The following is a 24,558-nucleotide window of genomic DNA, read 5'->3' as shown; positions in this document are numbered from 1 at the left end:
TGTTTGGGCTTAAGTCCCCAAATTTCTGTGATCAAACCCCTTTTTCCTTGTGATTAGTCTGGCTCATGAGACTCAGTGGGAATCTAGCCTCCTTGGTTGTGAGGGCCATTAGGGATTGGATGCAAGTTTGCGATCATCCTTCTCCATCCTGCGCACATCTGGCCTGGCCACCATCTGGATGGTGTCTGTATACTCAATAGGTGCAGAGTGGCAGGAAAGTGTGAATAACCACAGCTAGTCAGGTAATCTTGGGGAGTGGGAAAGGAGGCTGAATGTTAGCTGAGATGCTTGCGGGAGGATTAAACAAGATCTCTGGGTGGGCTGCCTTTCAGCAACAGGACAAGACGTCATCCAACCTGCACGAATCAGCGTCAGACTGCATCTGCTCTGCTCTCTACGCCATTGAGAATGTGGAGACCAACCTCCCCCTAGCACTGCAGCTCTTCCAGGGCGTTCTTACACTGGAGACAGCTTACCACATGGCAGTGGCCCGCGAGGATTTGGACAAGTGAGTAGCCGGGAGGCCCTGTGTCCAGTCCCTGTTGCTGGGAAGCATTTGATAGCAAGATGTTCAGGCAAGTGAAGGTCAAGGGTATGGCTGTGCTGAACTTCCAATCTCAGCTGTTGAAAATAAGTTGGGTCTGGATTCAAGCAGATACATAAGTTTTGACCCCTCCAACACCCGTTTGTGCCACCCTAGCCTGGTTTTGAAACTCCTTTAAATGTGAACTGAGAATCAAGCCAACCTCTGGCTCTCAGGTTCACCAGAACCAACTCTAGGGCTTTTGAAATCATAGCTACAGTTTCCTGAAAAAAAGGTTATTTTGACCATTTGCATTTGGAAGTCCCTCTCCTGTTCAGTCACACATTATCTGATTCTTACCAACCCTCATTTTCCTGAAAAGAAAATAAACTTGCGTTGAAGTTAACTATAAAAAAAGAAAAGCATGTCTGCCTCCTTTGCTGTATTCCCAGTGAAACTAACTGGCTGTTTTATTTTAAAGGATTTTTTTTTAAATAAAGGATCTTGATTTCAGAGTTCTCTTTAGTTTGGATCACTACAGTTTAGCATTACAGTGTTTTGCTTCAGTTAAAGTATGAAAAATTCAGTTTCTACAGGCCTTGTAGTGCAGTGTTTTTCAAAGATGGCAACGTTACGATGGGTGGATTTCAACTCCCAGAATTCCCCAGCCAGCAAGCTAGGAATTAATTTACCTCCTCCCCTTTCGTTGCCTTGCCTGCCCATCGGCACTGATTTTTTCCATGGCACCTGTTGACATGGCTTGCCTCGTTTTCTTTCCAGGGTCCTCAACTACTGCCGGATCTTCACAGAACTCTGTGAGACATTTCTGGACAAAATTGTTTGCACCCCAGGCCATGGCCTGGGGGACCTGCGGACTATAGAGCTGCTCTTGATCTGTGCAGGACACCCTCAATATGAGGTAGGGAGCCCCCACCCCAACCTTCATTTTCCTTGTAGAAGCGGTGAACCTCCTACAAGGTTGGGGGAGTTCAACGTGCCAAGCGATGCTGCCGCATTGTCCCAGGAGGGGAAAGTTTAAAAGGCCCCTTGCGACCCCAGGTGGTGGAGATTTCCTTCAACTTCTGGTACCGGCTGGGGGAGCACCTGTACAAGACGGAGGACGCCATCATCCACAGTATTTTCAAGGCCTACATTCAGCGGCTTCTCCACGCGCTGGCTCGGCACTGTCAGCTGGACCCCGACCACGTAAGCCTGCTCCCCTCCTCGCCCCTGTTCATCTCTTAGGCCAAGGAAGGTCAGGATCTCCTGCTGGGTTAATTTCAGACTTCTCCCTTCCCATTTTGCATGCACCACGTAGTCCAACTCATTGTCCTCTTTCAAGAGTCCAGTGACTTTTTCTGCAGGCTGGTTCAACATTCACCTTATTTCCAAATATACTGAAAATGGTAGTTGTCTCAAGATAGGCCATGAGCAAGAGGGGATTTGGGTCAATATAAGTCACAAGAAGTCTGTTTTGCACAAGAAATGTATAGATGTATAGTTTATTATTGATTAGCCATTAAGCTATATCAAAGTACAGGATATAAAACAAAACATCAGTAAGACCATATGTAAAAGTAGAATAAAAGAAATTAGGTAAGAAAAGGAATAAAAATGCAGATCACATTTCTGAATCACCCCTACAGTTTACCCCAATCAGGCTCACAAACGCAGATCTCAACTGAACTGTTTTATTCAAATAAAAGGCCGTATTAAATGTAATTTTTTGATTCTGTCCGCACATGAAATACTTCGTTTTAATATAAGGATCCCAATAGGCCGTTTGTCTAATGTGCAGTCCTAGATACTGATCTCTCTCTTTCTTAAACAAGAAATGCTTATGCTGCAGGGAGAAAATTGAATCCCTGATGCCGAGCTTGAACTAGGCTAAATGTGGATCTTGACTCCTGAGGAGCCTGTGATTTTTATGAATGTTGATAGGCAACCTGTTGCGCTAAATGTTGGACTAAAATTTTGACTTGGCTTTGAGCTCCTTTGTTCCCCGTGGAAGACACTTGATCAGCCTCAGGTGCCAACAATCTTGGCTAAAAAGCCTAAGATGTCAAATCTTAGGAAACTGCAGATTGGCCACTTTCCCTTATGCTACAAGAACAAGGAAAACTTGCCCCTTTTGGGCTTTTTGTGTGAAACAGAAAAAAAATGAAATTATGATACATGGATTTGATGACTAGAAATAATAATGACCATAAAATAATGAAAGCTATATTGTAAACTTAGAGTAAGAGTTTAATGTAAATTTATACTTATATCTGTTGCAAAGAAAGTTGGGAGTCATTCTTCTGTATTCCTTTTTCTGCACTTTTGACTTTGTTCTTTCTCTCTGTTTTCGCTTTGTTTTTTACTTTCTATGTTAATCATTACTTTTTGTTAGTTTTTATTTTTCTTGTCTTGAAAATCTAATAAAGTTTAATTAAAACAGAAACTTATTAAGGCCTGATTTGGATTGTTTGCCACAGTGAAGCTTAGGAAAAAACGTGTGCTTTTAAATAAACGGAACTGCCAAATATGGCTACCTCTGGGCTGTTTCTGTCCTTGAAGCCTCACTTCTTTTCCCTGCTAAGTTTATGCATTCCCTGGTCCATCGTTCAGGAGCTAGGGCAAGTTTGTAGAAGCCCGCATTTCTCTGAGAATGTGGACAGGATCCCAGATTCCTGGGTGAGTAGGTAGTCTGCAGTGTGCGTGTGCAGGCAGTTTCTCCCTCGTTCTGAGACCAACAAGCCCGTCACAGGTCAGGCTTAATCAACTTCTGAAGGCATTCAGCTTCTGTCTCAATAGTGGCTGAGGTCCTTTGAGTGACATCCTTTCTCCTCTTCTGCTCGCAAATTCCTCCACTAGGAAGGGATCCCCGAGGAGACAGATGACTTTGGAGAGTTCCGGATGAGAGTGTCAGATCTCGTAAAGGACTTGATCTTCCTGGTTGGCTCTGTGGAGTGCTTTGCCCAGGTGAGGCCGGAGGGGAAAGGGGCAATGATGAGGTTAGTCTTGTGTAGCTTGCAGGTTGCCCACAAAGCGTTAGCCGTTCCTTCCAGCTAGAGAGCCAGTTGCCTGCGGATTGAGGCTGGGCATTGTCCTGGATCCTGTGTGCCTCTGACCATCTGACTCAAGCTGAGCTTGCAAAAAGATTAAGTGATACTAGACAACCCGTGACCTGTTGGGTCATGGTTTCAGAGATACTTCCTTACCAGCCTCTGCAATGCCTTCAACAGTGGCAAAGTTTCAAACATTCTTAAAAATTCAGGGAGACATCCAGAGATGTCTCTGCCTTGAAAGTAGCTAATATTGAACTGTATAGCCCAGTCAAACGTCCGGAGTTGACCATGGGAAATGTTTTCTGATATTTTGTATTATGTCATAAAATGTTTTATGATAATGTTTATGTCATAAAATGTTTTATAAAATTTGCAAAGTTTCAATTCCACAGGAGTCAGGGGTCCTGGATTTTGGACATATTCTATAAATTAGACCATTTGAGGTACCTTGGTTCAAAAATGGTTGCCCTATGATGCACCAGTTCGCCCAGTTAAAGGTTACTAAAACTCTGTCTCTATGTAACCTTTAACTGGGCAAACTGGTGCACCATAGAGCAACCATTTTTGAACCAAGGTACCTTGGTTCAACTTTATAGTCCTGGTGCACTTTCCTCTCTTCCTTTTCTCCAGTTGTACAGACAGGGAAGGGCTGAAGAGGTGGGAACAAGCAGTTGTGTAAAGCACCCTCTGATTTGGACGGGCAGGAGGCCTTGACTGTCAGTCTTGGAGCATGAATATATGAACTCTCTGACTTCTTTGCACTGTGCTGAGGAACCATGTGTTGTGTTTGGGGCTTCTTGTTTGCAATAAGATAACTAATCTAACTGGGCTGCATCCGAGAGTCTTCTCCAACTCTAACCAAGAGCGAACCAAAGGTGAAGGTTTGGGAGTTGGTGCTGTGAATGAAGCCCAGCTCAGCTGTGAATGAAGCTTGGTAGATGCCGCATCGAGATTTGGCATGCCCTCCCCTCCCCCAGCCCTTCAGCCCATCCTGCTGCCAGGGAGCTTGTGTTAAACGCTGCCAGCAGTGACTGGCGTGGATGGGCTTCCTCAGAGATTGGAAAGGGCTTGGATACGTCATTTGCCCACAGGTTCTTCTCTTCATAGGCCAGAGACTTCCTCCTCCTCCTCCTCCTCAGTTCATCCTGACTCCATTTCTTCCTTGCAGCTTTACGCCACTTTGAAAGAGGGCAACCCTCCCTGGGAAGTGACGGAGGCGGTCCTCTTCATCATGGCTGCGATAGCCAAGAGCGTTGACCAGTGAGTAGTGGAGGAGCCCTCTGAGGGCCTGGGAGTTCACGTGGGGGTGTTTGTGTAGGGGTGTAGGGGCCCCCTAGTGAACAATCGTTAGTGTAAATTGAACCCAGGATGCTCCTCCCACTCTCCAGTCCTCTCTTTTCCACCTGACTTGGAAGGGCCTTGCTTCTGTTACTCAGGAGGAAGTGGCCAGAGACACGTAGGTTGCCCCATTAGAATATTGTTGGCAGCTCCTCCTCCCTCCCTCCCTCCCGGGCTCTAGGAGTGAGAGGTGAGGGCCTCTCTCTTTGCCCCTCTCCTCTCCAGCCAGGTATTGTTTCCACTACCTTCCGCTGTGAGCATAGCAACATCTTTCTGTACATACAGGTGGTCCTCAACTTATGATCATTCATTTAACGACCATTCACAGTTACGATGGCACTGAAAAAAGTGACTTGTGACCATGTGATTTGCTTAACGACTGTGGCAAAAAAGGTGAAATCAGGTGTGACATCACTTAGCGACAGAAGTTCTGGTCCCAATTGTGGTCGTAAGTCGAGGACTACCTGTCCAGCTCCCAGAAAGGGATGTACATTCTCTTCGTGTGTATTTTGATGAATGCACTAGAATTGTTCAGCGATACATTTTCTCTCTGCCTTTGTGGGAAGAGAGGAACTTCAGTGGTTTGGCTGGAGCCCCTGAAGATGCAGGATGACTAAGTTCCCCTCTTCTCCCTCTACAGCTAGAGGAATTGGGCGAAGGCCAGAGAGAACTTTCTTTTAAAAAAAGAAAGAAATGTTTCTAGCCCTGGTGTGTGTTCAAGTATCTGAAAATGAGCCTGAAAAGGTTTGCAAGGGGAGAAAGGAGGGCAGCCTGGCAGGGTTGGAAATGTGCGTTTTGCCTTGGTTTTCCTGGATGGATGGATGGATGGATGGCAGCCAGCCTTTTGCTGACAGCCCATGTGCAGGGTACAGATCATGGCAGTCATCCTGAATGCTGGTGGGGGCAGAGGGCGTCCTTTCCTCACAGTCGGAAAAAAGGAGTGGTTGAGCTGAATGTGCCTGGAATCCAGATTGCTTCCTGCGCCCGGGAGAAAGGGGATGGAGAGGCGTTTATAAGGGAAGGGCTGCAGCTCAGTAGGGGGGAGTGCAATCTTCGTATGCCAAGGGTCCCCTGAATTGTTCGAGAGCCCGGTGGCTGGCAGAGCTAGAGGCAAGCTGGGGATACCAGCTCCCTCTGGGAAGTCTTTCCGAGGGCTTCATGCAGCTGCTTTCCTCCTGCAGAGAGAATAACCCAACGCTGGTGGAAGTGCTGGATGGGGTGGTGCGCCTTCCCGAAGCCGTGCACACGGCTGTGCGCTACACCAGCATCGAACTGGTTGGAGAAATGAGTGAAGTTGTGGACAGGAACCCCCAGTTCCTCGGTGAGTAGAGGGACAAGACCATGTCCGCTGGCTTCCCCAGCCACGGCAGGACGGGCGGGCCCATGGCTCAGTAGCTGCAGCGGGGAACCCTGGTGGCTCTGGGTTGATGTCAGGGGCACGTTTGGATTTGGGATCTAATATTTAATGGCAGGTTTAAGAAGTGATGTCAGTCAGTCATAAAATAAATAGTTATCCAGGGCATCTGTTGGGGGTGGCTGAGGGAGTAATTCAAAGCGTTTGATTGTCTGTTTGCTTGTAAACCTTGGAGAGTATCTGCAAGATCAGCCAGTTTTGTGGTCCCAGTCTTAGAGATCCGTTGAGACTGAGAGATGATGATAGGCCAGAGTCCGTTTAGGAGAGGACCAAGGTGAGACCCAGGGGCACCCTGAAATGATTGTTTGCGCTGCACCATCTCACTGTAAGACCCCTCCTCGCGGAAGCACTTAAAAGTGGGCAGGGTTCCTTCACAGGCTTTTAGAAGGAGTCTCTCACTCGGGTGAAATAATCCCTAGAATGGCGGAATTGTGGATTGTCTGTCTTGGTAATATAGGCAGTGGGACCGGGGTGTCTCCTTTGTTTGAGTCACCATCTCTACCGAAAGCTGCCTGCATATAATAAAAAAGCATTCCGCGGCAGCCGAAAAGCCAGGGTGTTTCCTCCAGAATCGCGTAGCCCATCCGCAGCCTCAAGCAGTGTCATTTTCCGTGGCAGTCTTGATTTTCAGCTCTTGTTCTCAAACTTCTGGGCCAGAACCAGTTGTGAGAATAGAGCGAATGCTGCAGGGTGTGGTGAGGAAGACCATTTTACAGTCAGGGAAAAAAAGAAAATCTCTGCAAGATGAAAACAAGAATGTCAAGATAGGGCCATTGGAAGGGAATCTTTCGTGTTACAGGTAGTCCTTACTTAACAACCATTCATTTAGTGATGGTTTGGACTTACAACTGGGTTGAAAAAAATGACTTACGACCGGTTCTTACACTTATGACCATCGCAGCATCCCTGCAGTCACGTGATCGTGATTTGGGCGCTTAGCAACTGGTTTGCATTTATGACCATTGCAGTGTCCTGTGGTCACGTGATCGCCATTTTTGACTTTCCCGGCTGGCTTCTGGCAAGCAAAATCAGTGGGGAACTGCATGATTCACTTAACGACCATGTGCTTCGCTTAACGCCCATGGTGATTCACTTAATGACTGTCACAAAAGCTCGTAAAATTGGGCTGGATTCGCTTAATGACCACTTTGCTTGGCGAGCAAAATGCTGGTCCCAATTGTGGTCATTAAGCAAGGACTACCTGTAGTTATCTACTTGCAGGAAGGATAAGATCGTGACTGCCACTTACAGCTGGGAGAAGTGGAAATCCTTTGGATCCTCCTAGGCAGCATTCAAAAAACCCTTTAAAACCCTTGAGAGACCTGTCCTCCATGGGTGTATCCAGTCCCCTCTGAAAGCCACCCGAGATGTGGCCGCCGCCACGTCTTGAGGCATCGCACCCTCTTTGTTGGTCATGGGAGACCTCTCAAGAGAGCTTTCCTTTTCAGACTATACATCTGGGGATGTAAGAATGGACGGGTAGAAAAAATATCTATGAAAAAGATTTTTGTGCTGAAGAAGCCGCTTCTGTGCCCTCCCGTCGAGCTTTTACTCTTTCTCCTCCCCTCCTTTGCCCAAAGATCCAGTCCTTGGCTATTTGATGAAGGGCCTGTGTGAGAAGGCTCTGGCCTCGGTTGCCGCCAAGGCCATCCACAACATCTGCTCGGTGTGCCGGGACCACATGGCCCAGCATTTCAGTGGCTTGCTGGAAATCGCCCGTTCCCTCGATTCCTTCATGCTCTCACCAGAGGCAGCTGTCGGACTCTTGAAAGGTATGCGCTCACACCGCCATGGGCCATGAGTAGCCAGCGGGTTGGGGAAGGCATTACGTGGGACGCCAGGATCCTGCTTTGAAGGTGAAGGTCACAATCGTGTTGCTCCCTGAAAAGCAAGGCCCCCTCTCTCCTCAAGCTGCCGTGCTCCAGATGGATTGCACAGCTGTGCCTGTCAGTCCATCCAGTGTGGCTTCTGGGGACCACAGGCCTGCATGTTGGAAGGGCACCTGAGTGGGGGGGATTGGTGAGGGACTGGGTGCAGAATAACACATGTGCTGCTGGAAGTCAGCTTCATTCTAAGGGAGGTAGACAGAAGAAGAGCCCTGCTGGGTCAGGCCAAGGCCTGGCTTAGTGTGGTGCTGAGTTTCCCACAGCAGCCAACCAAATGCCTCTGGGTGCTCACAGACAGGAGAAGGAATCATATCCTTCTCCTGCCACTGTCTCCCTGCAGCTGGTTCTTGGAGGCACAATGCCCCCACCCTGAAGGTAATGCAGAGTCTTCAAAAGCAAGAGCCCTTGATGGACCTGTTCTCTGTGATTTTCTCCAGTCCCCTTTGAAAATCATCCAAGTTATTGGGCATCACTAGATCCTGTGGGAATGAATTCCACAGATCATGAGGACAGCCCTGCTGGATCAGGCCAAGGCCCCTCTTAGTCCAGCATTGGGCTTCTCACAGAGGCTCTGGGGTTCTCCAAAACAGGAGACTTCCTCCTGCTGTTGTTCTTCTGCAGCTGGGACTCAGAGGGAGGCTTCCCCAACCCAGAAGTGATGTGTGACCAACAGTCCTTGAGAGACCTGTCCTCCATGGATATATCCAATCCCCTTTGAAAGCCACCCAAGATGTGGCCACCACCGCAGTTCACGGCATTGCATTCCACAGAACTGAAACTAGCTATTAGTCTTAGTCCAGCATGCGGTTTCTCATAGTGGCCAACCACATGCCTCTGGGATGCTCACAAGCAGGAGATGAGAGATCCCCTGCTCACTGATGCTTCCTTGCAGCTGGGATTGGGGGCATGCTTGCAGGTGTAGGAGGGATCTGCTTTTCTGAGACCTTCATGAAGTAGAGCATCTTTGGCCATATGTGGGCTGTTGCCTTTATGAGGCCCCTGGGTTTGGCCTCAAGATCTCTAGTGCCTCTTCTGTTGCTTACATGTGAATCTCCCTCTTCTTCCAAAGAGCTCGAGAAAGCTCCTTGTTTCAACCTCTCAGCAACCCCATGAGGTAGGCTAGGCTTAGAGAAGGTGTCTGGCCGGAGCTCTTCCAGTGAACTCCTTCCGCAAGGACGCGGGCCTCCTGGTCCCAGACGGCAGATGGCTGGGTCCCAGCTGAGCATCTGACCTGACTTGCTTGACGGAGCTCCTGTCCCCCCCTCTCGTTGGGCAGGGACAGCATTGGTGCTCGCCAGGCTTCCCCTGGAGAAGATCTCGGCATGCCTCAGTGAACTTTGTGCCGTTCAGGTGATGGCCCTGAAAAAGGTAGGTGGTCTGGAGGCAGCTTCGGCTGTTTTAGGATTGATAGACGGGGAGGGGTTGTAGGGCAGAAAAGCAGCAATCTGCTAAGGCGAGGTTTCTCAACCTAGGCAACTTTAAGATATGTGGAATTCTGGGAGTCGAAGTCCACATATCTTGAAGTTGCTACAGTTGAGAACACTGTGAAGGAGATGGGGCAGGGGAGCTCAAAGGCTCGGGAGCCAGGCAGTTCCCTGTTGGGGTCTGGCTTGTTCACATTGCCTTTGGAGAGAGAGAGCAATCATTTGGAAGGCTTTGTAAAGGGAAGGCAGGGAACACCCCGCTTCTCCAGCCCCAGTCCCTGGTGGGGCAAGAGCTCTATTGAGAGCTGGGAATTATTGGTGGTGTAGTCTACATCCCTCCAAGGCACCTCTTTGGAGGAAGGTCTGGGGTAGAAAGGCGGCTGTGATGAGCAATGGCTCACATGCTCCAGGACTGAACTTCCCCGCCTGGGGTGGCTGTCCGCGTTCCCTCACTCTTTCAGCTGCTGAATCAGGAGCCGAGCAACGGCCTCTCCTCAGACCCCACGGTGCCCCTCGATCGCCTTGCCGTCATATTTAGGTAAGTCCCGGGGGTGGGGCGGGGTGTCTGAATGCCGGTGCAGCAGCTCCTTTGCCGTCCCGTGCCTTAGGGCACTGTTTCTTAAATATTTTGCTCTCAGGACCCCAAAAGAGCTTTTGCTTATATGGATATTGGAACTCGGCAAGGGGTCCGGCACTTGTATGGAAAGCAAAGAGGAAACAGCTGGGCAGTAACAGAAGGCTGGTGGTGGAAAACTAGCTGGGAAGAGGAGTGATGTGTAGGGAGGAAGCAAGATGACCTTGATGGAGATAAACAGGCTCTGTTGCCCAAGCAAGAGGGCTAAAGCATTTTTTAAAGTCCAGATTGTCCAGATAATGTTGGAAGCGGCTCAGGAAGAGCCTTCCCTAATTCACTGAACTATAAGGAGGAGGAGGAGGTCCAGTGCAATCAGACTTGCGAGGATCTGTTGTTGTAGTCAGTGTCACTGCGGCCTTCCGGGGGAGTTGGTCTCTTGGGCTGGGCTATGTGGTAGGGCTGATACGAAAGAAGAGAGGCAGATCTCTGTCTCCTGCTCTGGGCATGGCTGATTTTTTTTGGATGCTTTTCATTTGGTTGCTTAATGCCTGGTACCTGGCCGTCGACTGGGTGGGCAGGACTCCACCTGGAAGGCATATTGAAGTCACTATTGAGCTCTGGGCCTCTGCCCCACAAGGGCCTCACGCGGGTGGTTCTCCTGGTCTTGGGCAGAAAGTGACTTCATCCGAAGGGTCTCTGGAGGATGAGGTCATGTATCCCTATGTCTGTTTAATCAAAATCAAGACCGTCAAAATTCAACAGCGTGATTAGGGGCAGGGTGGGGGCAGGTCATGGAAAAGGAAAGGGAGGCCCCCATGGTCTGCAGACTCCCTTCCCTTCGCTAAATCGGATGGAAGGTTTCTGTTCCTGTCAGGTTGAAACCTCCCTTTCATCCTTGAGAGTTTCCTTTTCTTTTTTCCATTTTAGGCACACCAACCCTATTGTAGAAAACGGACAGACACATCCATGCCAAAAAGTCATCCAGGAGGTAGGTGGGGAGGGCGTCATCGTGTCCCCCACTCGCTTCTGAAAATCCAGAGAGTGCCAGAAGCATTCGACTGCTGACTGCAGATCCGGGGAGATGGAGCCCAACACATCTCAAGGGCTCCGGGTTGGGGAAAACTCCCCCAGGCCACGTTAGAGAATAGGGCCCCTGACCCCACTTCTGCATAGGGGCGGGTTGAGCTCTTGGACCTGGGTAGCCTCTGGATTCTAGTCCACAATCCTGGTGTGTAGCTCCAGTATTGGAGTATCTGGTGTGTATCTGGTGTGTACTGAACTCTCAGGGAAACTAAATTTTTGTTAGGTCAAGGTTAGTGGTTAGAAGAGTCCAGCCTAACTTGGTGGACCGACTGGGAAAGTAGGAATGCTGAGAATGTAAACAAGCATCTGTTACCAAGGGATGCTGTGGCGGCTAGCAATAAGAGGATACTGAAGTCTCTCCATCAAAGTAGATGGTGCTGAAAAGAGCATGGAAGTTTTGTAATCTGACTGGGTATCAGTTCTGAGCTATCATTCCCACCTATGTTGTTGTCACCTGTCCCTGATGGTTATTGTTCTGGAACACAGTGTTTACAGGTAGTCCTCGACTTACCGTTTAGCAACTGTTTGAAGTTACAATGGTGCTGGAAAAAATGACGACCGGTCCTCGCACTTAAAACCGTCTCAGGGTCCCTGCGGTCACATGATCAAAATTCGGGTGCTTGGCAACCAGCCTGTATTTATGATGGTTGCAGCATCCCAGGGTCACGTGACCATCATTTGTGACCTTCCCAGCCAGCTCCCAACAAGCAAATCAATGAGGAACCACACAATTCACTTAACAACCACAGTGATTCACTTAATGACTACTGCAAAAACGGTCATAAAATCAGGTGTGGTCACGTGGTGCCTCGCTTAACGACTGCACCGCTTAATGATGACTTTTTCTGGTCCCTATTGTCGCAAGTCGAGGACTGCCTGTATCCTTGTTTCAGGGGAATCTGACGACTATTCCTGCAAAGCAAAAATGGGTGGAGAGGAGGCAAGTGACGTTGCAGTTGCCAAGGTCACACACGCTTCTTGCCTCCTTTCCCCTGTTTCTGGGATGGCATCCACAGCCAGAGAAAAGGCAGGAGGCAGGAGATGTTTCTGGTGCTTTACAGCAGTGTTTCCTAACCTTGGCCACTTTGAGATGGGTGGACTTCAACTCCCAGCCAGCGCTTTAAGAGGTGTGGACTCGACTGGTCCACACATCTTGATGTTGCTGAGTTAGGAAACACTGAGAGAGAGCATCCCTGAGGCTTCACATGTGTGACCCCGGTAATCTTTCTCTCAGGTTGCAGAAAGCAGAGGACAGAGGTTAGTTTTAGGAAGAAGGCCTTCCTAAAAGCTGCCTGGGGAATTCACACCTGGCTTTGCCTGGGCCATGGGGATTTGCAGATTGCTGTTCCACCTCATGGCTCCTCGTCAAGCCCCTGTTGCGTCTGTTGGGGGTCCTCCTTTGTCACATCCCATCTCTCCACTCTGGCCGTGGGCTTGTTGGGTGCCTTCTGACCCTGCCCAGAGACAATCGGGATCCCCGTGGCCGGGCCCTTCTATTGACGCAGCCGAGAGTGGAACTTGGAATCGCATCTCAGTCTGGGGGAGGGCAGTGACATTCCTGGTGAGGATGAGGGGGTCCATGAGGCCATGTGGCTGGCTGCGTCCTGGCCATGGCCTGGTGGCCCTCGGGCAGCTTCCTCAGGTTCTTTCCTCTGCAGGCACTTGGTTCATTTTGCCTTCCATGGTCTCATCCGCTGCGCTTCCTCAGATCCTTTTGATGCTCCTCTTTGTCTTCCCCAGATTTGGCCAGTGCTGTCGGAGACTTTGAACAAACATCGTGCTGATAACCGCATCGTGGAACGCTGCTGCCGGTGCCTGCGTTTTGCCGTCCGTTGCGTTGGCAAGGGATCAGCAGCCCTTCTGCAGCCGCTGGTCACCCAGGTAAGATCGGTCTTTCTCAACCTTCTGACCCTGAAATATTTTCCAGGCCTCGGGGAGCCCCTGCACACTCAGGCTCAAACATAGGCCAGAAGTTACCAAATCATTATGTTCATTTCATGCACAGGCCTGTATATATACATTAACAGTGTTCTCAAACTAAAAATAAAGAATGAAACTTGCCTCTTTAATGGGAAGTTGCCCGAATTGGAAATAATTTTTTAAATAAATCATGATCTCCCAGGGAACCCTTAGTGACCTCTCGCGGAGTTGAGAAACCCTGAGTTAGATGATGATGATGATTTATTAAACTTAGATGGGACCAGGGGAAAAGGAATTGCGTTTAGAATCAGAGCTGCGTTCTGCAGAGGCAGATTTTCACCACGCTGCCGATGTGTGTTCATTCCTGCAACACAGCACATGTACAGTTGTTCTTTTTTTTTTCAATTTATTCCAAATTCTGCTGTAAGAGTGAATGGGCGCTGGTTTAGCCAACTTCTGCAGGACTCCTGCTTTGCATCCTTCTCTTTCTACCACGGAGAGCTCTGTGGAGCACTGAGGGTATCCGTGTTCAGTTTCCATAGTTCAATCAGTGCATAATTTCTACTTTTTCTTTTGCAATATGGATGGGCTTTCAACCAATTTGTTTTAATTTGTAAACATACCTCATCATTTTCAACAAGGGGCTGGGCCAAGGCTGGTGTCTTTTGCCCACAGGCTTTTGATATTGTCACCTCCAGGGTGGGCAGCTGATGAACCACCCATAATCCATGAAAAGACCATTTTCTCTGGCTCTTGGGGAATTTTAAGACTGTGTGGTGGGTGCCCTTGCAAAATGGCTGCTCTGAGGGGCGCAGGCAGCTACCCAACACAGCCAGCCACTTTGCCATCCCAGTGGGGCCAGAATCATTCCTGCAAACGTGGCTAGTAATAGAGATCCAAGGAGGGGGTTGTTTAATTCTTTCTGTTATAAAAAGGTGGTCAGGGACAGTGGAGAACCAGCCTGGTGGGTGCCCAGGGAAATACCTTGGGGAGACAGTGCCTGCAGGCACCACATTGCCCACTTGGACATAAGGCCTGACTCTTGGCCATGCTGGCGAGGGCTTCCTTGTCACCTGGCCTGCAGAGCACAGTTAACGGTTGGGCACAGGGCACTGTTCCCACCCCTCTCTTCCACCCCAGTGTTCATAGCCCATCAGGAGGCCCCGCTTTGGCCCCCCAGCTACAGCCCCTTGTTTCTCAATTCCTTGCTCCGCCTGGGCAAGCCGCAGGGACTACTCAAGGTTGACTTGCCCGGCGCTCCTCTGTTGAGACTCTGCCGGTTTCCTTGGCAGATGGTGAGTGTGTACCAGGAGCACCAACACTCCTGCTTCCTCTACCTGGGCAGCATCCTTGTGGACGAGTACGGAATGGAGGAGGGGTGCAGGCAGGGGCTGCTTGACATGCTGCAGGTAGGTAGGTAGGTAGGTCCCAGAGAATGGCAGGGGGAGATACCGGAGCGCCTTTCTGGGCCAGGCGTATGCCACACCTGATCCAGCAGTTGGTTTAAAGGAGCCCTGTGGCTCTGTTCACAGAACACATGGCGCCCAAACCAAGCGCCCATGTGGGGGCTTCATCTGCTCGCCCGGTTCATGCAGGCCACTAAAACGGTTGCGGCTTTCTCACAGCGCACAAAACCATATGTTGCCTGACCCCGTTTCGGCCTAGCCTGGCGTGCTGTGCAAACCCAGCCATAGAGTTGGAAAGGGCTGGGGCGTTTTTGGGATACGGTCTGCTGTGAGGCAGCGGGGAATGCTTTTGAGTTTGGCTTCCTGGATGCTCAGAAGAAGAGCCACTGTTGCCCCAGCCCCGAGAGATGTTCTGTCAGAGCTGCCTTGGAGTGGACCCAGGGATGGAGGGAGTTTGGTGCACGGTCCTTTCCCCAAGGTGGCTGTGTCGCAAAGAGATGCTATCTGGTGTGTGTGCTGAGCCCTCTCCTTGTCTCCTTTGCCCCAGGCCCTGTGCGTCCCCACCTTCAGGCTGCTTGAGCAACCCAATGGCCTCCAGAACCACCCAGACACTGTGGATGACCTCTTCCGGCTGGCCACCAGGTACCCACGCCTTGCTCTGGTTCTTGGCACAAGGCAGAGCAGCCCAAGCCCGCTGGAGCAAGCACCCTGGCCAATCCCAAGTCCAAACCGTGGGGATAATCCAGAATCAGAGGGTGTGCCTTCGGGGCTCTTCCAGCATGCATGTTTGTTCCCTTGAGTCTGGACTACTGTAATTTGCTCTATGTGGGGCTGCCCCAAAGTCCTCTCAGAAACAGCGGTGCAAAATGCAGCTGCCCACCTGCTGGGGGAAGAGAGCTGTTCTAGCTTATAACACCGCTGTTGCAAAGTTGAGCTGGCTGCCGGTCTGCTTCTGGATTCAATACAGGTAGTCCTTGCTTAACAGCTGCCCTGTTTAGTGACCGTTCAAAGTTATGATGGTGCTGAAAAAGTAACTTTACAACCAGTCCTCACACTTAACAACCGTCACAGTGTCCTGCGGTCCCATGATTGCCATTCATGTGCTTCACAGCCGGCTTCTGACAAGCAATGTCAGTGCAGAAGCCGGCAGTGAAATTGCAAGCTGCAGTCATGGGATGTCTTGTTTAACAACTGCATTACTTAGTGATAGTCCCAGTTGTGCTTGTTAAGTGAGGACTACCTGTATAAGGAACTCTGCTTGGCTCTGATTCTGTGTAACTTGGAGTCCCTCCACTCTGCGTGGAACCTGCTCGATATGGACTGGCTGAGAGGACATGGAGTGGAAGCCCAGAGGCAAACCACCCCTGCTGTGGCCCCCTTCCTCCTCCCTATTAATATCAAGGAAGGCCACAAGGCTGCTACTCTTCCACTGAGCCTTTGCGGATCAGCTGCTATATCCTGGCTGGGGTTCTGTATTATCAGTGGTCGGGGTGGAGGAGCTGCTGATTTTGCTCCCATCCCTGATGGTTTGGTTTTATTCTGTGGGGTAGCACAGGCCGCCTTGAGCCTCAGATTGAGGCCACAGACAAACCCTGGTGGTGAGGGCTGACAGGAGAGCCCTTCTGAGGGCTGCAGCAGGGGCCTAGAGGAAGCAGGGAGAATTGCTCCAGAAAGTGGCACCGTGCCTCCTTGCTGCCCTCTTAATTTGGGGCTGCTGTGAGAAACAAGGTCTAACTGCTCCCCCCCCCCCCCAGGTTCATCCAGCGCAGCCCACTCACCCTCCTGCGCAGCCAGGTGATCCTCCACATCCTGCAGTGGGCCATTGCTGCCACCACCCTGGATCACCGGGACGCCAACTGCAGTGTCATGAAGTTCCTGCGTGACCTTGTCCACACCGGCGTGGCCAACGATGTGAGTAGTGGGTGCCTGGCAGGCTCCCCCCCCCCCCCCCGGGAATGTGGAGGGAGGCACCCAGGGCAGCAGCTTCAGTTGGGATTTGGAAACCCACCATGGGTCTTCAGCCTCGGAAGCTCATTTGGAGGGTCCCTGAAGGACGCATGGAGCTGGTACCAGGGATGCCGGCTTTGTCCCCCGGTCCTCGGAGGGTGGAGCAGCTGGATTGCTGGCAGGATAATTGGCTGCGCAGTACCATCTCGGCTCTGCAGGGGCTTGGCAGCAAGTCCCCTTTGCTGGACCTGCTGGTTCCTGAGCTCTGGCTGTGGGGTGTCCTTGGGGGTGAGGGCAGTGCACCCGCTGTGTGCTCCACAGCTTCCCTTGTTCCAAAGGTGAAACAAGAATTGGTCATAGGTTTGGGCAGATGAGCCAGCCTTCTCTGGTGTGTCATCCACTGGCTGAGTTGGGGTTATTTATGCATTTATTACTGTTTATTGCTCAGACGTAAATTCTGCCCCAATCACAAGTCAACTTTTGGCAGCTTACGAAAAAAGATAATAGCATTGTCTCAATTAATGAAAAATGTGCTATGCACCAACCAAGGTACATATAGCTATAGTTTTCGAGTCCTCAGGTTGTCCAGCTCTGTCAGAGGGAATCTCTATCTATCTATCTATCTATCTATCTATCTATCTATCTATCTATCTATCTATCTATCTATCTATCTATCTATCTATCTATCTATCTATCTTATCTATCTATCTATCTATCTATCTATCTATCTCTATCTAATTTTATCACCGCCCATCTCCCCCCCAAAGGAGGGACTCTGGGCGGAATGCTGGGAAATGTAGTTCCAGCTCATCTGATAGGCTCTGATCTAGGGATGGCTGTGCTCCCAGTCTGGATCCAAGAGAAGATGGTTTGTTTCCCACATTAACAAGATGGGGAGTGCTCTGCCGGGAATGCCCAGAGGGCTTTGCTGCTTGCCGAAGTTGCAGGAATCCTTGGTTTTCAACGAGGACCAGACTGTTGAACCTGCGGCTTTGTGAGACAGCGGGGGGCGGGGGGGCTGCCTGCCAGTGAGATGCTGTGCTGTGTGTCCTTTGCAGCACGAGGAGGACTTCGAGGCGCGCAAGGAGCTCATTGGGCAGGTGATGGCCCAGCTGGGGCAGCAGTTGGTGAGCCAGCTCCTGCAGACCAGCTGCTTCTGCCTGCCTCCTTACACCCTACCAGATGTGGCCGAGGTGCTGTGGGAGATCATGCAGGTCGACAGGCCGGTAAGGGGCTCAGGAGGCGGTACAGGGCCCCGGGTGGAGGGAGCCTTCCTAATTGTCAGCCTTCCCAGGCATACCAGACAGGAAACACAATCAGAGGAGCTAATTCTACTTTATTGCAAGGCTACATTAACAGAATCTTTCAAATCTGAAAGTACAAATCTCCCGCCATCTCCTTTACAGCCCGAGAAACTGGGGAGGGTCCCTCCTGAGCCTCTTGGTCCACCCTCTGTGCAGCTGCAGGCTCAGTTGTCTCTTAGCTGACCCTTCCCTAGGCAGCATCTCTTTGCCCCAAGGTCTTTCCCACATGCCATTACACTAATGAAGGAAGAGCAGCCCATGGGTGGGTGAGACCACGGCTGCGCTAGACCAGCCCTCTGGGGACGCCAGCTGTTTTTGGAGAGTTAAAAACGGAGAGGCCTCTCTGAGTGACGGGGTGGCAGAGAGGCTGAGTCACTGAGAGGGTCTTGCCATCTCTCTCCTCACCCCCCACCCTGGCAATAGACGTTCTGCCGCTGGCTGGAGAACTCACTGAAAGGGTTACCGAAGGAAACCACAGGGGGAGCCGTTCAGGTGACCCACAAGCAGCTGACGGACTTCCACAAGCAGGTCACCAGGTCAGTGGGGAGGGGGGCAGGGGGATGCTTTGGTGCTGGGGGTGGACAGCCTTGATATCATTCGGATCCCAGTCTCTCTCTCCCCTGGAACCAGCTCCGACGTTTCTGCATCCCACACCTCCTTGAAAATTGTTCTGTGAGCTTAGAACAGACTTTCAGAACCTAAAAACACTTTCTTCCCTGGAGGAGGAAAAAGCCCCATTCCCACCCATCTTCATCGGGTCCTACCTGCTTTGCATTGTTCCCTGAAGAGGTGCAGTCCTGGCTTCCAAGTTTTCCCCCCAAGGAGAGAAAGTCCCGCTGGACCCAGCAGTGTTGGTGCCCTTTGCCACACGTGGGAACACGGACATGTGGGGTGCCCCAAGGATCTTCGCTGGACTTGGCTCAATGCCACAGTTGTTACCTGTGAACTTCTGTGGGTCTCGGCTTTCATCAGGGTTCAGTGTCTGTTCAGCCCTGGGAGACGTGCGGAGCTAACTCCCTGCAGGGCCCTCTTTCTGCTCTCCCCCTCCTGCAGCTTTCTCGGGCAGCCAAAGCAGCCACTCTCCCCGCTTACGATGCTCTGTGTGTGCTGACCCCCCCAGAATTGCTAGAGGAGGATGGGGGGAGCGAGGAGCATTGTAGCTGTGGAGGTAGTGTTTACAAGAGGCAGCAGCTTTCCAGTGATCGGATGTGGGCCAACCCAGTACAGGGTGACTGAAAATTGCTGGGCATCCACCTCTGAGGGTGCATTGGGGTGGGGATGGACAGGTATAACTGAATGTGCCTTTCTGTGGGAAGAGGCAACATTTCTGCATCCATAGCTGCTGCTCAGGAGATTTGGGGGCCCTCTTAAGGAGCAAACGGAGGTGGCTCACGCCATGCCAGAGAGTTGTGTGGGCCCAGCCTGCCAGGCCAGACCAACGTGGAGTTGGGTGGCTTGTGATCCTGCCTGTTGTGGAAACCCTTTTCCTCCTCTCTGTGCATTGTGTGAACAGGCCTTGTGAGTTATGCCACGAAGTCCGTTCTTTTATTTGGGTGTGGAGCAGTGTTTCTCAACCTTGGCCACTTGATGATGGGTTGATTTCAACTCCCAGAATTCTGGGACTTGAGGTCCACCCATCTTCAAGTGGCCAAGATTGAGAAACACTGGTGTAGAGGGTTGGCACCGTTGCGTGCATTAAAAGAGAGCCACCCCTTTTGCAAAGACGCAGTTTTGAAGCCGTCTTCTGGCCCCTGGCGAGCTGCTTCGTCATGGCGGACACCCTGGGGCTCGGCCACCCTCAGCTGGCATCTGACTTCCCTCCTGCTCTCCCTCTTGCCAGTCAGGTTTTTCTGGACCTGCTTTAACCTGTGCCACTGTGCAGCCTTGCTGTGCAACACAGAAGTCTTCCCTGTTTCAAAGGTTTTACTGGCACAGCACGACCAGCTCGGGCAAGCCCAAGCCAAACTCTCTGGCCTCAGGACGGCCGCCTCTGCTTCTGAGCCCCGTGGCGCTGCCAGCACCTGCCGCACTGGCCTTCCTCCTCCTGGCAAATTTCCGGGGCATGTCCTGGCCTGTTCCTGTGTGCCTCCTGGTGTGGGGCAGTTCAGATGTCTTCACGCCAAGGGACACCTCTGCCAGCTGCCTGTTCCCCAACCTGTGGGGCTGCTTTCCCAATGGGGAGAGAGAGAGGTGTTAGGAGCAGGCCTCCGCACCTTCGTTAGCTTCTGACAAAGGGGGCCTGCCTTTTTACAAGGAGGTTCCATCTCCCTGCTACCGCTGGTTCCTGCTGCTAGACAGCTCCAGTTTTGGATTGATCTCATTGGAAGGAGGGATTCACTTCCTGCATCCCCTTTGGCAGCGCCACTTTATTCCGACTTCTCAAAACACCCCCATGGGGTACGCACTCTCTGGGGAACAGCTGGCCAGCAGCTGCTAGATGCTTTGAAGACGGTGTGGGCTTGCCTGGGCTCTGCTTCTCTGCTACCAACATCCCCCCTTGCTGAAAAAACAGCTCCCTGCTCCCTTTTCCTCTCAAAGGGATTTGTCAGCCCTGCAAAGATAAGCCCAGAGTCCAAAGCAACTGATGCCTGCTTTGCCTGACAACATCAGTGGAGGATCTGGCTGTGTATGTAATCATTTTTTTTCCTTCCCTCCCACAATAATGAGCATCTTTCTTGTCCTCCTTCCCTCCGACAGCGCTGAGGAGTGCAAACAAGTTTGCTGGGCTCTGAGGGACTTTACAAGACTCTTCCGGTAGCTGGGGCCTCTTTCGTTCTGCCTGTCCCAGGTGAGCAACCGATATCTCCCCTTTCCTGCTCGGGCAGTGTGTGCCCAAAAGCATTCAGTGCTCAGAGAAGTTGGCTCTTAGTAGTGGGTTTGATCAGTGATTCTCAACCTCAGCAATTTTAAGATGGGTGGACTTCAACTCCCAGAATTCCCCAGCCAGCTAAGCTCAGGAGCTAAGCTGGCTGGGGAATTCTGGGAGTTGAAGTCCACCCATCTTAAAATTGCTGAGGTTGAATCTCTCCCCACTCCTGAGGGACAGTTGACTCTGGCCTGGCATGGCAAAATGTTGCCACCCAATTGTAATTTATTGTGCAAAGCAGGGAGGAAATCATTAATTACGTGACTGGGAACTGATTAAGTGAATGAATGAATGTAGTTTAATCACACAGAGATGCTTCAGCCTGCATGGAAAATGTTCCCGGGTTAAAGAAAATTTTCAGGGCAACCTTTTGGGGCTTCTCAGGTCCTTCCAGCACATCTCTCATTTATTTCAGCAAGCCTTGGGTGACATTCTTCTCCCGGCGGAGCGTGCCCTTGATCTCTAGCTTGATCTCTTTACAGTGAGATGGGCGGTGCATGAATTTAATAAATAAATAACAAATAACTCTCCCAAAGGGCTAAATGAATTAATGAGGCACGCTAAAACACTCCGTTTGGAACAACCAAGGGTGGCCCTTGTGGACATCCCACGTAAAAATCTCTTCCGGCAACTACGAGATGCCTTGCAGCCCCACTGGGAACAGAATTCTCAGAAATTGCAGCCATCTCAGGGTCTCCCAGTGAGACTGCAGGAGACCCATTTTTGCCTCGTGTCCCCCCTTCCCCAGGAATGTCTTATTTTCAGAAGAGGAAATAAAACAGCCAAGACGGTGAACCACAGCCAGCAAACTTCACTGCGGCCGAAGGCTCCGACTCGCTCCGGTGTGTCCTGCCAATCCAGAAGAGACGCTTTGCTGCAAGAACGAGTCGGTGAAGTTCCTGTTTGTGAGTGAGAAAGAGAAAGGCAGAAAAGGGGGGGGGGTCCGAGCGCCACTTACCTGCGACTGTCGAGGGCTGCTGCGTTGTGGGGGGAGACGGGAGACGAGCTTTCCGGATGGACTTGCTTTGAAAAAGAGAAAACAAAAAGGAAAAGAATAATAATAAGTTTTTTAAAAAATCTGCAAAAATACGAAACAATAAAAAGCTAATTTGCTTGGCAGCAAGATTTAAAAAGGGGGGAGAAGTGAAAAGTTAAAAAAAATTTCTGTGAAATGAAAATAAATTTTACTTAAAGATCCATGGGGATTAAAAATCTATCCACCCACACCAGGAGTCTGCCTTGCAGGGTTGGCCATGAGAATTTCGCCTTTTGTTTGGGGCAAGTTCACTTTCCGGGGTGATAGCAGCTCAACCTCCCCTCGAGGCCCCGAAGGGAAGATTGCTGGAAGCCGGGAGCTGCGGTGGAGCCCCGCCCCGTGCCTGGGTGGGCGGGATGCGGCCATGGCTCTTCCCCTTCCCATCCACAGGAAAGAAGGGAAGGTCCTGCGGCCTCTCCGAGCCCATCAATGTGCTGGCTTATTTCGATAAACTGTTACTTTATTTTATATATATATATAGATATATAGATATTTATATATATATATATACACACACACACATATTCATTCATTCATTCATTCTTTAAGCTGATGTTTTTTTTCTGAGAATTTGGTTTAAATAAACCTGTTTGGGAATTTTTTTACTGTGGGAGGGAGGGGTTCTGGAGAGGATCGGGGCAGGCAGATCGTTTTGTGAAAGCAACCCAGCGACAGGGCCGGATGCCAACGCGAAGGCAGGAGGGAGGGCCGTTCCATCGGGCGGGGCAGCCCTCTTGAGAACAAGGGGGGAAAAAAACACAAAAAGAAATAAAAAACAGACAAAACAGTTGAACGGTAGTGGTCTCCGGAGCCTTTTTGTCATAGTCTTGTGGAGGATCAGCATCCCTATTGTGAAAAGGTAAGATATGTCAGCGAGTGTCTCTTCCAGACCGTCTCCACAAGTTTTGTGTGAATGGTGCCAGTTTTGGACTGAGGCCTGCCTTTCCCTCTGTTGCTTTTGAATTCAGTCTTTGCTTTACTCCACAGTTGGTCTTTGCTGTGTAAAGTAGCAGCTAACATGGCACCTTGGAAAAGCAATCACGGCTTAGTTGTACAAGGAACTTCCAACTGCGGATTTCTTGCTGAGCCTTGACTGGAAGCATGTTTTATAGCTAAGCTATAAAACTTTGGCAGTGTAGCCTGTAAAGTCTAATACAGGTAGTCCTCGCTTAACAACCATTTGTTTAGTGACAGTTCAGACTTACGGCGGTGCTGAAAAAAACTGACTTCCAACTGGTCCTCACACTTATGGCCATCGCACCATCTCTGCAGTCACAATTTGGGTGCTTTGTAACTGGTTCACATTTATGACCATCACAGCATCCCGTGGTCACGTGATCGCCATTTTCATTCTTTCCAGCTGGCTTTTGGCAAGCAAAATCAACAAGGAACCACATGGTTTGCTTAATGCCCACTGTGATTTGCCTAACAGCTGCCACAAAAAAGGTCATAAAATTGGGTTGGATTCGCTTAATGACCACTTAGCAACTGAAATTCCAGTCCCAGTTGTGGTCATTAAGCAAGGACTACCTGTAAACAGTCATTTTAACCAGAGAGCATTAGTGAGGTCAGAAATACAGTTTGCTGGGAAATAGAGAAAGATGAGAATTTAGCCACCTCTGAAATGTTTTCTGGGCAGGGAACCTTATTCATTTATTTGGAAAACTATCAGCTGAAAGAGAACTTATGCTCATCTGATAGAAACTGTTTGTGGATCTCTGCAGGTACTGAAAAGCACGGCTGGTGCCAAGTTTAAATGACAGATATGTATGCTTTGTCCCATCTACCCCAATCCATAAAAAATCCTCGGTGTGCTCCAGGGAAGCACACACACATTGACAGAAATATTCCTGGTGAAGAACAAATGGAGCCGTCCAACATTATTTGCTTTGGCTGTTATTGCTCAGCCATCACCCGCCCCAAGCTGGAAATCTGGGCTGGCATTTTTATTCCGCTTCATTCTCCAGCTCGGAGGAAGACCACATTCCTGCAACCATTTGCCCAGAAGGAAAACCTGCCGTTTTCTTGGTTCTCCACCAATTGTGTCTTTTACTTCCCTGGGCAAAGGGAGTTTCTGCTGTATAATCCACCCCCACTCCCCAAATGGGAGAGGCTGCTTGGGGCTGGAGACTCACTTGCCATACTAGGCATAATACCATTTGTTTTGCGGGGGGTGGGGGGATTCAGAGAACGTTGTGTGAAAGGCAGTCTTTTAGGGCAGTAAACAGCAGACGGCTGCGGTTGGCTTACTCGAATCGTGTGAATAGGTTTGTGTGGTTCATGATTTCCTGGCCTGCATGCCCCACCCAACTCTCTCACAATCTCAAGGGTAGCATTAAGAAAATGATGGCAGACAAACCAGGAATTGGCCCAATAAGCCATGGTGGTTTTGCACACCTGCAAGATTGGCCCAGACTCATTTCGTAAACCATGCTGAAAACAAATCATGGCTTAGAGTGATGGCTGCAGCCTCCATTTTTGAAACTCGCCATCAAAGCAACTTGGGATGGACTGAGCCAGTTGGATTGGCCCATCCCTGGAGTTCTGGCATTTCCTGGCTGAAGGCCTAGATCCTCTTCTGTGCCAGCCTGGGAACCCTGAGGGACTTAAGTTTGCAGACTGTGACGTTGGGTAGCTGGCACATTTGTGGCCAGTCCCACATGTGTGTGAAACAAGGGGTCAAAAGAGTTAAGATGGTGGTTTCATTGTACAGTCTTCACTTTCTTGCTGCCCCCACAGATACCCCTGGCACCCAGTGCCAAATGTGGCCCCTTTTAAGTAGCAAAC

The 24,558-nt window shown here is 50.4% G+C and overlaps 1 protein-coding gene across 1 annotated transcript in view; it reads left to right on the top strand.

Annotated features, from left to right (window-relative positions):
• Positions 1–22,569, top strand: part of TNPO3 (transportin 3) — a 38,217-nt gene extending 15,648 nt beyond the window's left edge. The window contains exons 6-23 of the mRNA XM_063308224.1: positions 333–508; positions 1,304–1,442; positions 1,583–1,729; positions 3,380–3,487; positions 4,742–4,833; positions 6,093–6,232; positions 7,906–8,097; positions 9,488–9,579; positions 10,097–10,173; positions 11,137–11,197; positions 13,033–13,173; positions 14,505–14,621; positions 15,166–15,260; positions 16,373–16,529; positions 17,624–17,791; positions 18,293–18,405; positions 20,567–20,657; positions 21,484–22,569. Of these exons, the coding sequence (XP_063164294.1) occupies positions 333–508; positions 1,304–1,442; positions 1,583–1,729; positions 3,380–3,487; positions 4,742–4,833; positions 6,093–6,232; positions 7,906–8,097; positions 9,488–9,579; positions 10,097–10,173; positions 11,137–11,197; positions 13,033–13,173; positions 14,505–14,621; positions 15,166–15,260; positions 16,373–16,529; positions 17,624–17,791; positions 18,293–18,405; positions 20,567–20,627 (2,076 nt within the window). The 3' untranslated portion in view covers positions 20,628–20,657; positions 21,484–22,569. The remainder of the gene's footprint in view (positions 1–332; positions 509–1,303; positions 1,443–1,582; positions 1,730–3,379; positions 3,488–4,741; positions 4,834–6,092; positions 6,233–7,905; positions 8,098–9,487; positions 9,580–10,096; positions 10,174–11,136; positions 11,198–13,032; positions 13,174–14,504; positions 14,622–15,165; positions 15,261–16,372; positions 16,530–17,623; positions 17,792–18,292; positions 18,406–20,566; positions 20,658–21,483) is intronic.
• Positions 22,570–24,558: the final 1,989 nt, after the last annotated feature.

The sequence above is a fragment of the Candoia aspera genome, chromosome 7 (genome assembly GCF_035149785.1).
Source record: "Candoia aspera isolate rCanAsp1 chromosome 7, rCanAsp1.hap2, whole genome shotgun sequence".
NCBI lineage: Eukaryota > Metazoa > Chordata > Lepidosauria > Squamata > Boidae > Candoia > Candoia aspera.
This window is presented reverse-complemented; position numbering and strand designations above follow the sequence as displayed.